Below are 15270 nucleotides of genomic sequence, written 5' to 3'. Positions count from 1 at the left end.
CCTCTTTATACAAATGAGTTTTACATTTTATTATATAGTACAAGATGTTAAGAAATTTGCATGTTCTAAGTGAGTGGTATACTTCTCTAACACTTCAATTAAAGTTACTTCATGAGTTTCCATAACTCTTTACCTTTAGGAATAGGAAGATATTATACTACTTTAATTTGTAAAATGTATTTTTTAATTTATCCACAAACAATACGTTTTTTTACTTCAATGTAGTTAAACATAAATTGATAGTAGTAGATAAAACAGAAGGAGGTTACTTAGAGGAGGTCTCTTTGGCCATTCTTTACTTAACACAACTTATACATACTCCTGTCCTAAACCTCTGTATGTACACTTGCCTTTGCTTTCACACATAACTATCTTCTTTGTTCTGTGGAAAGCATTTCTTTTTATGTGCCACTTGTTTGTTGTTTGTCTTTTCTTCAAATGCTCTAAGTATTAACAGCCACACATATCTGTCTTAATTATGTTAGTTTCCCTTCAACTTCTGTACAGTACTTGCCTAACAGATCCTAGTAAAGGCTATGTTATGTATGTGTTTACTGTGCTGACCCACCCAGTAAATTCAGATTAAAGACTGTTTCCATCTCTTGCATTGCAGACTGTGCTGTTATTATGGAAGTATCATTTATTCGTCATTCTCTCCTTTTTACTGCAGAACCTTGATGCTCTGCACGATCACCTTGCTACCATCTACCCAGGCATGCGTGCACCTTCCTTCAGGTGTACTGATGCGGAGAAGGGCAAAGGACTTATTCTTCACTACTACTCAGAGAGAGAAGGACTGCAAGATATTGTCATTGGGATCATCAAAACTGTTGCTCAACAAATACATGGCACTGAAATAGACATGAAGGTAAGGATCAAGGATAGAAGCTGTCTTGAACACTGATGACATTTTTGATATTGCAAATGCTACTGTCTGAATTTTCCTGGAGTTATAGTTGGTAATGGAATTCATAAGAAGCATGTATAAGCCAGACTGGTAAAATCCCAAGCAATATTTAATATTTGGTGTTGGAATGTACTATGTAGGGTGTTTATTTTTTACAAGGAGGCAGAAGACTTTTAATTATGCATTGCTTGAGGCAAGGGGAGATTTATTTTGCTTTCCCTGTGAGAGCTTGCCAGCTGGGAAGCAAAAGAACATATGATTGGTTGAGGTGTTGGTTGAGGCATGCAAGAGAACCATCCAGTGTATAGTCAAGCAGAAAATTCATGTCAACTTAGAAAAGATTTTTCCGATTTCTTTTTTCTTTCATTGTGCATATTTTTGTCTGCACTGAAATATAGTTAGATTGTTTTATCAGTGAAAAAAGTGGCTTAAAAAATCAAGGTAGTTGGGGCTGGTAAGGTGGCTCAGTGGTAGAATGCCTTGCATGCCTGAGGCCCTGGGTTTGATTACTCAACACCACATAAGCAAAAAGAAAAAAGCCGGAAGTGGGGCTGTGGCTCAAGTGTTAGAGCTCTAGCCTTGAGCTGAAGAGCTGAGGGACAGCGCCCAGGCCCAGAGTTCAGGCCCCACAACCGAAGCCCCCCCCAAAAAAAAGAAAAAAGAAAGAAAAAAATCAAGATAGTTTCACGAAAGTAGCTTAGTTTAGCACCTTAACAAAGGTCATTAGTTTTGAGTGGTAATTTCAATGTACCTCATATATTACAATTGTCTAACAAGAAGTATCACAATGTTTTCCTATCGTTGATCATATGGTCTCCCAGTAAGCTGCTTTATGTGTTTAGTTCAGTCCACAGTACCATTTTGCAGTGTCCCTAAGCTTGAGACACAGTGAATACAAAGAACCTCTATTTTGGCTACCTAGAAGGCAGTACTTTCTTCTTCTTCTTCTTTTTTTTGATTGATAGTACTAAGGGTTTTGGAGGACCTTGTGCTTGCTAAGCAGGAGCTCTACCACACGAGCTCTGATGCTGTGTTGCATATTGTTGATATAGGGCCTTGATACAAACCCCTGCTAGGCTGGACCATGATCCTCCTATTTATACTTTCCTTTTTCACTGGGGTCACAGCACCTCTGCACTCAACCACTGGGCTTCCTCTGTAGCTGGAATGACAGGTGTATACCATTACAACCAGTCATTCAGGGAGACAGAGTCTCGCAAACTCTTTTTTTGCCTCACTTACCCTCATCTCTGCATTCCAAGTAGCTGGAATTATAGGCTTGAGACACTACTTGGCTTGATTTTTTTTAATTCTTGACAAGTGATGTATTAAAAATGATATCACAGAAGCTTTAATATATTCATCTCTATATTTTAATTTCTATTGTCTTAATAGCTCTATTTGCACAGTAGGAGGTGATACATGTGCTTTATATATTACTCATTGAATAAGTGTGCCTGGTTGAACAGACCTCATGCTGAGGGAGTGCTTTTCCACTGTTTCTAACCAAAAGGCCAGGTTGGCAATTTATAAACATTCCCAACTTTTCATTTCATAGGTCAATGGATACAAATACTTTTCTATTTGGGGCATGTATAGTGACTTATACAGATTCTAATTGTAATTAGCTTTCAAATGTAATTCTCATAACCAATTCTTTTTAAAAATTTATTTACTGTTATTGTAAAGATGATGTAAGTGGGCTTACAGTTTCATAAGTCAGATGCATTGCATTTCTTTCTGGAAAATGCCACCCCTTCCCTTGTTCTCTCCCAGTTATATATAGGGGTGTGTGTGTGTGTGTGTGTGTGTGTGTGTGTGTGTGTGTGTGTGTGTGTGTGTGTGTGTGTGTGTGTGTGTGTGTGTGTTGGTCTTGGGACTTGAATACAGAGCCTGGGTGCTGTCTCTGGGACTTTTTGTTCAAGCTAGCACTCTGCCACTAGAGCCACAGCTCAACTTCTGGTTTTCTTAATTGGAAATAAGAGTCTCATGGACTTTCCTGCTTGGGCTGGCCTTGCATGGCGAACCCAAGATCTCTGCCTTGTGAGTTTACAAGTGTGAACTACCAGTGCCCAGCATATTTAGGTATTTTAAGTAAACTGAAATACAACAGTTAACATAGCTTCCTCCCTTTGATATTCAGGTTATTCAGCAAAGAAATGAAGAATGTGATCATACTCAATTTTTAATTGAAGAAAAAGAGTCAAAAGAAGAGGATTTTTATGAGGACCTTGACAGATTTGAAGAAAATGGCACCCAGGAGTCACGTATCAGCCCATATACCTTCTGCAAAGCTTTTCCGTTTCACATCATCTTTGACCGGGACCTAGTAGTCACTCAGTGTGGCAATGCCATATACAGAGTGCTCCCCCAGGTAAAACACTACACACATCCACAGAATCTAACACTTGTCACACCTGACCTTTCATGAACTCCACCCTCTGAGTGTGTACAAGGTGACATCACACATCACATTGCCAGGATTTTAACCTAACTGTGCTTAGACTTTCCATACCTTATCCAGGACACTTTTTGTCTATTTCCACTTTAATCACTTAAGAGAAAAGAGATTTATGAGAATGACAGACTTCTTTTCATGAGCAAAGGAAAACTTTTGTAATAGCAACTAGCTCTAACTTCTGTATTCATGTAGAGAGTAAATCTCTACCACACTACCTTCTGAAAACTGCTTAGACAATCAGAAATGGACATTTTCAGGGAGAAGAAAGGCACTAAAGAATTAAAAGGGATAGAGATAATTGGTAGAAAAAGCAATAAAGAACCAAATATGGTTACAGCGAACATTAGATTTATATTCCTAAAACCATACTTTTCTTCTCATCCACTAAATGCTTTAGGAGGCATGTCGATAGAGGCACTTTTTACTTGGAATTCGGGATTCTTCCAAATGGGAAATCTGTAAATCTGTCAGCAGAAGAGTGGTGCTATACTGCCACTGCTCCCAAGTATTTGAATCACTCTGCCTCTGCCCTTCTTCCCTCTGATCTGACCCAAGCAGAGAACACACAAAGAACCCCTAGTCCAGTGCCTGGCCCACCATCATAAGCAACCAATTAATGTCACTCATGGCTGTTAATACCAACCTTCTTTGGATGAACTTGAAGAAAGTGTCTGCAGTTGTTTTTATATTTAAATTAAATTTAAGGCATAGGCATTTAACATATTTTCATATTTTATTCTTTCTTCTTTTGAAAAATGTTTATTTTCTTTGTATTAGACTACCTTTGAATTTCAGGTAACTGTAGATGTATAAAGTTTCTTGCCTATGTAACTGTTTTGTGTATGTATGTGTTTGAGTTTGTGTTTGTGTATGTATTTGTGTGTGATTGTGTATGTGTGTGTGTGTGTGTGTGTGTGTGTGTGTGTGTGTGTGTGTGTGTGTGTGTGTGTGTGTGTGCATGTGTCGATATCGGGGTTTGAATTAATTTCCACTTCTGAATATTTGCTGGTTAATTGGAAGGAAGAGTCTCACTGACTTTTCTGCCTGGAATGGCTTTGAACTGGGATCTCCAGCTATCAACCTTACAAGTATGTAGGATTACAAGTGTGAGTCACTGGCACCTGGCCTTTTGTAGTAATTTGATGTCCAAGTAATCACTGTATGGCATAAAGAAAAATCTAAGTCCATGGAGTACCTTTTCTATTTTTAATATAGATTTGCTTAACCTACTTGTGAACCTCAAATTACGACAGTCACTTTAATTAATGAAGTGCCCTTTATTCTTTACCTCCACTTTAGCTCCAGCCTGGGAACTGCAGTCTTCTCTCTGTCTTCTCTCTGGTTCGTCCTCATATTGACATTAGTTTCCATGGGATCCTTTCACACATCAATACAGTGTTTGTGTTAAGAAGCAAGGTAATCAAGGCCTTTTTTTTAAAGTTAAATATGAATAAGTAAGGTGTGTTAGAAATTAGAAAAGGAGAGGAAGAAGAAGTATCAACTGTCATGTTCAATGAGACGGAAAGGTTATAGGGTGATAAAAACAATTCTCAAAAATGATGGCTTTTAAAAGGCAATGCTCTGGCTCTGTAGCTTGGCTGAGGAGCTTGGACTTCAGTCAAGTTGAGTCTGAATGACCTAAAGTAAGTTTTAGAGTGTCTTGCTGGTACGTCTGAGATTCACATAATAAAACCAACACCTCTGCTCCCCACTCAGCCTCAATGCTTATTTTAGAACTCAAAGCACTAATGAAGACTTTAACTTTACCCTATGCTGCTAATTTAGCCTTCCTTAAGTTGTTTATTATTCTTGGTGCCATTTTTTGTGGGAATAGAAGAATGATAAAATAATCTTGTTGGTAATTTGGATGGCTTCCTCATCTCATAGTTTGTGTTCCTAGGATAATTTTAGCAAAATCAATCTTCTAAGTGTACAACTTCCTCATTCTGACTACTGTCAGCTGCTCTGTGAAGGTTAGCTTGTTTATTTTTGTTGGAACCCAGTAATGTATGTTGCAGCCCTTTTGGAAAGTCAGGGGGGACAGAAACTTAAATACATGACCAGAAGCATGCCCTTCTGAATGAAAGGAGAAGGTCCTGGCATATTTGTTTCTCCCTGATGTTGAAAGGGAGAAACAGTGCTAATTGCCTAGAGAAACTCCCCCTCCTGGTCTAATTGGTACCCTGACTTCTCTGGAGATTGGTGAGCAATCTGCTGTTACCTTGCTGCTCAATGGTTGGGTAGAAGAAAGCACTAATCAACACTGTCTTACCTTTTCAAGGAAGGACTGCTGGATGTAGAGAAACTAGAATGTGAAGGTGAACTGACTGGGACAGAGATCAGCTGCTTACGCCTCAAAGGTCAAATGATCTACTTACCTGAAGCAGATAGCATACTTTTCCTTTGTTCACCAAGGTAATAATTTTGGAATTCATTTTAATTAATGTCTACATCTTAATTTAAATAAATTCCGTAACATGTAATTTTTTATATTTTTATTCACATATCTTAATTGTGTATATTAATGGGATTTAGTATAATATTTACTATATGTATACAGAATGCGCTGATAATAAAATTTTATTCCCTATGCTTGCATATGCTGATGTAAAATTAGGTTTTCCAACCCTTGGTGTATAATGCTCCATGACAGCAATGAGCTCAACAAACATGTTAATAAACTCGAGAAATCATGCACATGCCACCTCATAATCTATTTTTGAAGAACTTATGAGGGTTGACTAATCTACAATTAACCAAGTTGGTATTTTTGTATCTTTAAAAGAAGCATTGTCTGGAAAAACAATTTTGAAAACACCTGGACTGATAGCATAAGTACCCAGGTACAGTTAATACCCTTAAATGAACTTTACTATAGGATGACAGAAAAAGTTATAGAAAACTCTAATGATTTTTGGATTTGGGCCACTTAGTATTAAAAATATTTATTTTCATTAGGATATGGTATATATTATAAAATGGCCTTTTATAAGAACAACAATGACTTATTTCCTGATAAAAATGTATTATAAAATTAATAGAAACAAAATTATGAATTGTATAAATTTTTAAACATTAATACTCTGTGAAATTTAGAAATACCTCTGCTATCAGATATTTTCTTCTTCTTTTTGTAGAATGAAAGCTTTCCATTAGACACAGGCTTTTTTGGAGAGAGAATCAGTTTCAAGTGTATTATTGATTGCTGCATACAGACAGGATCCAATAGATTGTCATAGTGTCTGATTATGGTTGTAGAAAGAATTGAACTCATGTTAAATAATGCAAAAGTGCAAATAAAAGAAGTTTTACTTACAAAATAAATAATTCCAAGATAATTAGTTGAAATCAAGAAGGACTCATAGCTGGATACCAGTGATTCATGCTACTCAGGAAGCTGAGACATGGAAGACTCTGGTTTAAAACTGAGACAGAAAAGTTCATGAAACTTCATCTCCAATCAACTAGGAAAAAGCAGGACTGGAGGCATGGATCATGTGGTAGAGCACTAGTCAAATAGTCAAGCAAGTATTAGGTCCTGAGTTCAAATCCCACCCACTACCAGCAAAAAATACTTGTATTCATACTTTATTAAAATAATAAGAATTTTTTAGAGCAATGAAATGTTTATAGTTCAATTAAGTTTCACACATTATATGAAAATTTTCACTACTTATTTCCATTTTGGGCTTTTAATTTTTTTTTCTCCTTATGTGAACTTACCTTGCCTATAATTTAGCAAATAAACTAGTTTCTGGCCAGATAGATTTATTCCTACAAGAGGGCTTTAGGTTTCATGTTTGTTTTAACAAAATCTAAAAAGATAGTGTGTTTTGTCAATAAAATTTTCAATTATTTTTATATTTTGGCATACTAAATTTTCCTTTGAGTTATGAACATTTCTGAGAATATCTTGAATAGAAATCTTTTGTTAATACAAAATGTTTAGTAAAATCATAACCAAATTTTACCGTTCTAGAACAAGTATTAATTCTTAACAGAAATTATTAGTTTTCACTTGAATTAAAGAGCAATAATAAAACCTTAAGAAATTTTAACTAGTGAAATATATTTAACAGTCATTTTTATACTTGCCAAAACTTTCACAGAGCCAATGGGCATTATAATTTTGGTTCCAAAATGACTTAAGTTACAAAGATAAATAGAACTCACTGGGTCAAATAATGTGTAAACCAACAAGAAAAGTTAGTGAGAGAAAACAAGAATAGACAGGTGAGAACCAGAACTAAGAATAGCATGCGTACATGCAAGCACACACACACACTCATACACACAAAACCCACATATATCAGAAATACTTAAGTATACAAAATATTGTTGAAATCAAAGATGATTAATAACAACATCCTCACATTTTTTCTTCGTACTGGGATTGACTCATGTTAGCTAGACAGGCTCTTTACCACTCGGAGCCTCATTATTGCTTAGTTGGTACTCTAAAACCTTAGTTGTCTCCAGCCTGGTTTTGCTGGTTATTTTGGAGGTGGAATCTTAGAGAGTTTTCTGTCAGGACTAGTTTTGAACAGTTCCCAGGATCACAGTCATGAGCCACTAACACCAGTGACTAAATATGCTTGCCTGCCTTCCTTCCTTCCTTCCTTCCTTCCTTCCTTCCTTCCTTCCTTCCTTCCTTCCTTCCTTCCTTCCTTCCTTCCTTCCTGCCTTCCCTTCCTTCCTTCCTTCCTTCCTTCCTTCCTTCCTTCCTTCCTTCCTGCCTTCCCTTCCTTCTTTCCTTCCTTCCTCCTTCCCTCCCTTCCTTCTTTCCTTCTCTCCTACTCTCTCCCCCCATCCCTGTTTCTAGTGTGGTATGAACTCAGGGCTTTGTGCATGCTAGACAAGCACTCTACCACTTGAGCTACAATTCAGCCCCTTTGTACACTTTTTTTATTGTGAAAATACTGTACAGAAGGGTTACAGTTACATGAACAAGGTAATGAGTACATTTCTTATTAATTATTAATGAGTACATTTCTTGTTGCCTCCTCCTTTCTTTTCCCCCTACCTTCCCTGCCCTCCCATCTCCACGACTACACTTCCCCCCACCCCCAACAAAGTTGTAAAGTTTGTTTCTCGACACAGAATCTTGTACATCTCATTGTTGCAATGGGTCCACCTGTATCCCTATTTAAACAATTTGTTTTTTCCCTTCCCTTCCGCAAATTATACCGACATCAAATACAGTGAAAAGAGGGGTTATACTTTAGGGGAGGGACATACAAAGCAACAAAAAAATCACCTTATAAGTATGTTAGAAACAATAGCAAGAACAAAGAAAACACTTGTGTCCTTATCTTGGGGTTCATTTCACCTAAGATCATCTTATCTGACCTTTTCTGCTTGTCTCAGACATATACTAGTTATTGCAAATAAGGGAAACCATGGGACCTATGTTTCTTCGGGCTTGGCTTACTTCACTTAATATAATTTTTTCCAAGTCTTTCCATTTCCTAACAAATGGGGCAATGTCATTCTTTCTGATGGAGGCATAGAATTCCATTGTATATATACACCACATTTTCTTGATCTATTCATTTACTGAGGGGCATCTGGGTTGGTTCCATATCTTAGCTATGGTGAATAATGCTGTAATAAACATAGTTGTGCTGGTAGCTTTAGTATGGTCTTGTTAGTGATCATTCGGGTAAATGCCCGAAGTGGGATTGCTGGGTTATAATGGAGCACTATGTGGAGTCTTTTGGGGAACCTCCATGCTACTTGTACACTTTTAATTATTGTTTCTAAATGGGAAAAACAACCATCATAAAAATCATGTGGACCAAAAAAAATCTGTTTTCTCAAGAGAACAATATTCTTCTTCTTAAGGAAGTAAAATTAATTTTTCTTTTTTGATAAGGAAAATATGAGAAAATGAAAGAAATAACAGCCCCATAATAAGCACCTGGGCAGGTTTCATGGGGTAATTTCTAATTGTATCTTTCAGTTTAAGCAAATGGCTCCTTAAAGTACAACTTAATAAAAATGTATTTCAAGTTTACTGCATTTTGATAGATTCTTGAATGTGTCAGAGAACAAAGTAATTGTATTAATTGAATTATTAAGTCTTCAGTGTGACCTTCTATATGTTAGTCTATAGCAGGACTAACCCCTGGCAGTAATTAGGACAGGACTGGTCATGTGGATGAATTGGGCCTGACTTTGACTCATTTCTCTGTGTGGCAGTGTGATGAACCTTGACGACTTGACAAGGAGAGGACTGTACCTGAGTGACATTCCTCTACACGATGCCACGCGTGACCTCGTTCTTTTGGGAGAGCAGTTTAGGGAGGAATACAAACTGACACAGGAACTGGAAATCCTCACGGACAGGCTGCAGCTCACATTACGAGCTCTAGAAGATGAAAAGAAAAAGACCGACACGTAAGAATGTGATTAAAGATGAGGTCTGGCTTCTATTCCTGGTATATCACAATTCTACTGTAGTCAAGATTGATACTCAGATTAGAAAGGCACCTATGACTTTTTGCATTCTGATAGCAGTTGGCTTGCTTCCAAATATTAACTAAAGGCAGTGAATTCCTGACTTCCTTAAGAGATTTTATCCAGGATCTTGGGTGTTCAATTTTTATTTTAATACCATTTAATTTTAAGGTCAATTTTAACACATGAGTAGATACCTCTGGGCAGGTGCTGTGCATTCAACTCATGAAATAACTTTCTAAATAGCATAGATGAATTAGAGAACACAATAGTACACGACTATCTTTAACTATAACTGTTTAAATCACATACTGGGATTCTTTACATAATTATGTTGAAAGCAGGTCTATTCCTTCCTTTGAGGTCATTTTACTTCCCTCCATAATTCTAAGCTACAACTAGATTGAACTGTTCACCATGCGCTTGGAAGATTTTTGGAAAGAATCAGAGCAGACAGTTTGACATCTGCCATTGCTTGGAAACAAAACCAAGTGTGTGTTTGTTACATGAAAAATCAGATTTTGTATGGAGCTTGTGAAACTGCATTTAAGAACTTCAGTGTCATGTTGGTTTTGTCAGTTTATGTTATTCAAAATCCTGCTCTGGTTGGAGATGGAGAAAACCATGTAGGCTTCCTTTTGCTTTTGTATTGTAGCTAAGTATTGGCTGGTGTCTCTATTTATAGCTGTGTTGGTCATTTTCTGTGACTATGATAAGCTGCCAAGATCATCAACTTAAAAGCGGGGAAAGTTTTTTTTTAATGTTCTTTTTGGGGCTCATAGTCTTAAGTCCATAGTCACTTCTTCCAGTTGCTTGCAGAACATGACTGAAAGTGTGATGGATGAGGCTGCTCACCTCATGATGGATGGAATGTTAAGTAGTCAGGAAGATATCTATATCCCAACACTCTCTTCAAGGGGACTATCTTCTACCCAATTGCCTAGCTTCCTCCCATTAGGCCACACCTCTTCTAGGCTTTACCACCTCCCAACACCATTGGCTAACAAGCAAGCTCCCAACACTGGCCTTTGGAGGACAGTTCTAGTTCACACTATAACAGTAGTTAAAAGATAACTAATACTTTAGAGACTTAGCACTATAAATTGGGTACATATGCATTTATTTTATATTCCATACAGAAACAACTTTTAACTAACTCACCTCCCCTCTCCCTAAATTTTCTTCTTTTGCTCTTTACATTTTTCCATTAATTTAGTTTCTTTTTTTAGTAGAACTGGGAGACGCTGTCAATGTACCATATATTGGTCTCATTAAGATTTTTTTTCAAATGTAAAATGTCAAATAGAGAATCAAACAACCTTAGAAAAAGGCACCAATATCAACAGATAACAACAAACAACATAAATATTGAAGCTGTCAGACCATACACTTAAAGTTGAAGCCAATCATGTGCTCAGGGATAATGACTCCAGTTTCAACAGCTCTGGGGACATTGGAAGCTGGTGGGCTCTTGTTGTCCTCTTGGTATCAGGCACTGCTTTATCTGTCTTTCTTGGCAGAGGCGTGGCAGTCCATGGTGCCCAGTGGATTAGTACAGGGCTACAGATGTGGCTGGAGACTGTGGGCAGAAAGGGAGAGTGTGGTCTCCTGAAGTTGAGGGGCTGAAGGACCAGGTATTTCAAAGTGCAGGCAGGAGTAACCCCGGGGAGCCTGATCTGTAGACCTCCCATATCCAGAGCCTTGGCACCTGTGAGCTCTGTGACCAGCCCTCAGGCTCCTAGTACAAGTGGGAAGGAAGTGCTGCATAGGACCCTTTGTCAGACACAGGCTCCAGCTATCTGGACGGTGGCCTTGGAAAAGGCTGGGCCAAAGCCTCACCCATCTCTGTTGAAGGCCTTGCAACCCACTGTCTCCTCTCACATCGCAGCTGCAGTGGCTGTGGCCAACCACTGGTACATCGGTATTCAGAGGTCTCCATCTACTGCAAGCTGGCAGAGATGGCAGAGGCTCTGTGCCCCCTGGGGCATCTGGTCCTTGATGTGGAAGTTTGGGGCCAGAAGCTCTGTTCTAGGGCCCTGCTTGAACAAGGTGTCCATACCCTGTATTATGCACTTGGGAAGTAGATGTAGCAGAGTATGTTTATCTCTTAATAGATCAGTAGTCCAACCTTGGGAGTTACTAGGACTTTTTTTTATCAGGTAGATGAGAAGGGCTTATCATAGGACTTTGGTTTCCTCAAAGTTGATTTGACTTTCTGATTCTACTTACTCTGTTTTGAGATATTGTGCTTTAGGAAATCTTAGATTAATTTTATATTGATAGATTTGAATTGAGGTTTTTTGTTTTTGTTTTTTCTGTTCCTGGGCTTGAACTCAGGGCCCTGGGCACTGTCCTCAAGCTTCTTTTGCTCAAGGCTAGCACTGTACCACTTGAACCACAGCACTACTTCCTGCTTTTTTTCTGTATATGTGGTACTGAGGAATCGAACCCAGGGCTCCATAGATGGTAGGCAAGCTCTCTTACCACTCAGCCACCTTCTCAGTCCCGAACTGAGGTTTTTGGTTTTGTTTTTTGGTAGATAGTATTTCAAGGTGAAACTATTAGTTTTCTTTAAAGTTGAATAGTTCTATTGTTTACAATTAATAATCAAGTATAGCTTCAACATTTTACAAACTGTGTTATGCTTAGAATTTAAAAATGAACATTGGAAAAAATTCACTATGGTTTGGAAAAGAGTTTGAGCTTCCATTGCAACTATCTAAAATTTACCTCTAGACTTTAAGAAAGAAACAAACAAGAAAGCTCCATTTCTTCCAGATCCTTCTTGTTGAGCCAAGAGATCTCTGATTCTGTTCTGATTTGGTCTCTATATACAGACTGAACTAGTCCCCTGGCATGACCCTCATGCCATGGTGGTAGTTTTAGTATCATCTATGGACACAAATAAAATATTTTCTCATCTGGACCAATCCCTATCTGTTTTGTCTGCCTTTCCCATAGAGTATGAGGTAGGGATGACTGGAAAGCAATTCAATTTCATTTGCTATGACTTGACAAAAATTGTGATAATTTCTTTTGAGTCCTGAGAGGTTTCCAAGATTACACTATATCACACAACATTCCAGGTGCTGATAATGACAACTGTCAAATGGTCACCATCATCATAGCAAGGGCAAACTCAGAACTATAAGTACAGACATTATTTTCTGTTGCTAGTCCTTTCTGATTTTTATTTTCTCTTTGTTTGTTTATTTAGCTAATTTTTTATTTGGTTTGGATTGTCTTTATTTTGGATTGTCTTAAATCTAGGAAGCATATGATCAAAATGAACAAATGGTTTATGTGTTTGATCTCACCCTTCACTCACATAAGAGTTGATATTTGATGATTTTTAGGAGCCAATGTCACTGATTCTATATGACAGCAAAAGCATCCAAGGTTTGCCCAGCATGTCTTACAGAACCTTTCTCACAATCCCCACAGACTGCTGTATTCTGTCCTTCCTCCATCTGTTGCCAATGAGCTGAGACATAAGCGTCCAGTGCCTGCCAAAAGATATGACAACGTGACCATCCTCTTCAGTGGCATTGTGGGCTTCAATGTGTTCTGCAGCAAGCATGCCTCTGGTGAAGGAGCCATGAAGATTGTCAACCTTCTCAATGATCTCTATACCAGATTTGACACACTGACTGATTCACGGAAAAACCCATTTGTTTATAAGGCAAGTCCTGGAGCACCCAAGGCAATGCTGTTTGGGGTCTGAGATTCTGTTTACCTTCTACAAGTTCTGCTACCATTGTTTTCAGACTGTAGCTGCAGCTGAGTATAATGAGTCTCCATGAATCATGACTTACTATTTCCTTAAATAATTACCTTCTTCTCCTTGTAACCCAAACAAGCATTTCATGGAGCTGATGATTCTCTGATTAAAGTGGAATGCTCAGCAGCTTCTTTGCACTTAGGTTACCAAATCTGTGCAGACTGTTTATCACACTTACTATAAACATGGCATTCATGTGGGTGCCTGCAAAAGACACTTTTACTGAAATCTATAAATGCTTTGCACCATAAAGAAATCATGGAGCTTGGGAAAGGTCCTAGGACTGAAGTGTGCTTTGACATAACAACAACTGGCAGCTAAACATTTATAAGTATTTTTGCCATTGGTTTCAAGTAGAAACAGATATAATATTAGCAAATGAAGTCAGTGGAATATTGTTTTATAAGGCCAGAATGATAACCATGTCCTGGCACATGATAGAATTTCAACAGGACCACTTATTTTGTGGTCATTTTCTGAGGTACAGTGTAGCACTGGCTGAAAATTTCATGAAAATAAATGGTGAGTAGCCATGAGAAATCACTGAACTTTGGGCAGTGACAGTTTTATGTATGAGTGTGTGTGTGTGTGCTGGTCTTGGAGCTTGAACTCAGGTCATGGGTGTCCTTCCTAAACTGTTGTGCTCAAGGCTACCACCCTACCCCTTGAAGTATAGCTACATTTTGGGCTTTTTCGCTGTTTATTTGGAGATAAGAGTCTCACAGACTTTCTCATCTGTGCTGGTTCAAACCACAATCCTCACCTCATATCTCAGCCTCCTGAGTAGCAAGGATTAAAGATGTGAGCCACTGATACCTGGTTTAGCCAATGAGTTTTGTACCATCACTCTTTTAGTGACAAATGCAGTATTCAATTATTCTGTTAAATTTTCAGGGATCTCAGATGGGAAACTCATTGTTTATTAGAAGAAAATCTATAATTAGACTTGCTTCTGACCATAGATCAGAATGCATAATTTGTAAATAATTTACAAGGGTTTATTTTGTCAGAGTTCAATGCATTTGGATTGGGAGAGATAGTTTTTACTAGTGGAAAAATTGAAAGAATCATTTATATGCTAACCATTGAACATGTACATGTGTGTGTTGCATTAGGTGGAGACTGTTGGTGATAAGTACATGACAGTAAGTGGTTTGCCCGAGCCATGCATCCACCACGCACGGTCCATTTGCCACTTGGCCTTAGACATGATGGAAATTGCTGGCCAGGTTCAAGTAGATGGTGAATCTGTTCAGGTTTGTACATAAAAAGGTAGTATAAAGATACTGTAATATTAATATTAATCTTTTGTGGAGAACTGACTCATATCCTTGTCCAGGTAAATCATTAATACAAACAAGGAAGGGTATTTTGAGAGTAAAGACCAAGATATTTTGTTGAGCTCACTATTTCATAGAAATGGGAAATATTTGTATTTGAAATTAGCCTGTGCCATGGCCCTAAAGACAAGATCAAACCTCTTTCCCTTTTTGTTTTATTAATCACTTTCCTGCATCTCATACAAGGTGTTCTAATCACATCTTTAATAGTTAAAATAATAATCATCATCATCTTTAAATATTTCTCTTGGGAGACAGAAGTTTGGTAAGGGTATGGAGAGTAGTCTAGAGTAGGTGTGTGGTTTTCATACATAGTTATTCT

General features: G+C 37.9%; 1 protein-coding gene across 1 annotated transcript in view; it reads left to right on the top strand.

Annotated features, from left to right (window-relative positions):
* Gucy1b1 (guanylate cyclase 1 soluble subunit beta 1) overlaps positions 1-15270 on the top strand; it is a 54078-nt gene that overhangs the window by 35724 nt on the left and 3084 nt on the right. The window contains exons 5-11 of the mRNA XM_070012997.1: positions 671-868; positions 3051-3281; positions 4668-4784; positions 5650-5783; positions 9570-9767; positions 13272-13509; positions 14724-14864. Of these exons, the coding sequence (XP_069869098.1) occupies positions 671-868; positions 3051-3281; positions 4668-4784; positions 5650-5783; positions 9570-9767; positions 13272-13509; positions 14724-14864 (1257 nt within the window). The remainder of the gene's footprint in view (positions 1-670; positions 869-3050; positions 3282-4667; positions 4785-5649; positions 5784-9569; positions 9768-13271; positions 13510-14723; positions 14865-15270) is intronic.

This window comes from Dipodomys merriami, unplaced genomic scaffold (genome assembly GCF_024711535.1).
Source record: "Dipodomys merriami isolate MVZ:Mamm:240054 unplaced genomic scaffold, mDipMer1.0.p SCAF_9, whole genome shotgun sequence".
Lineage (NCBI taxonomy): Eukaryota > Metazoa > Chordata > Mammalia > Rodentia > Heteromyidae > Dipodomys > Dipodomys merriami.
Note: the sequence above shows the minus strand (reverse complement) of the source record. Positions and strands in the feature narration are given on the sequence as shown.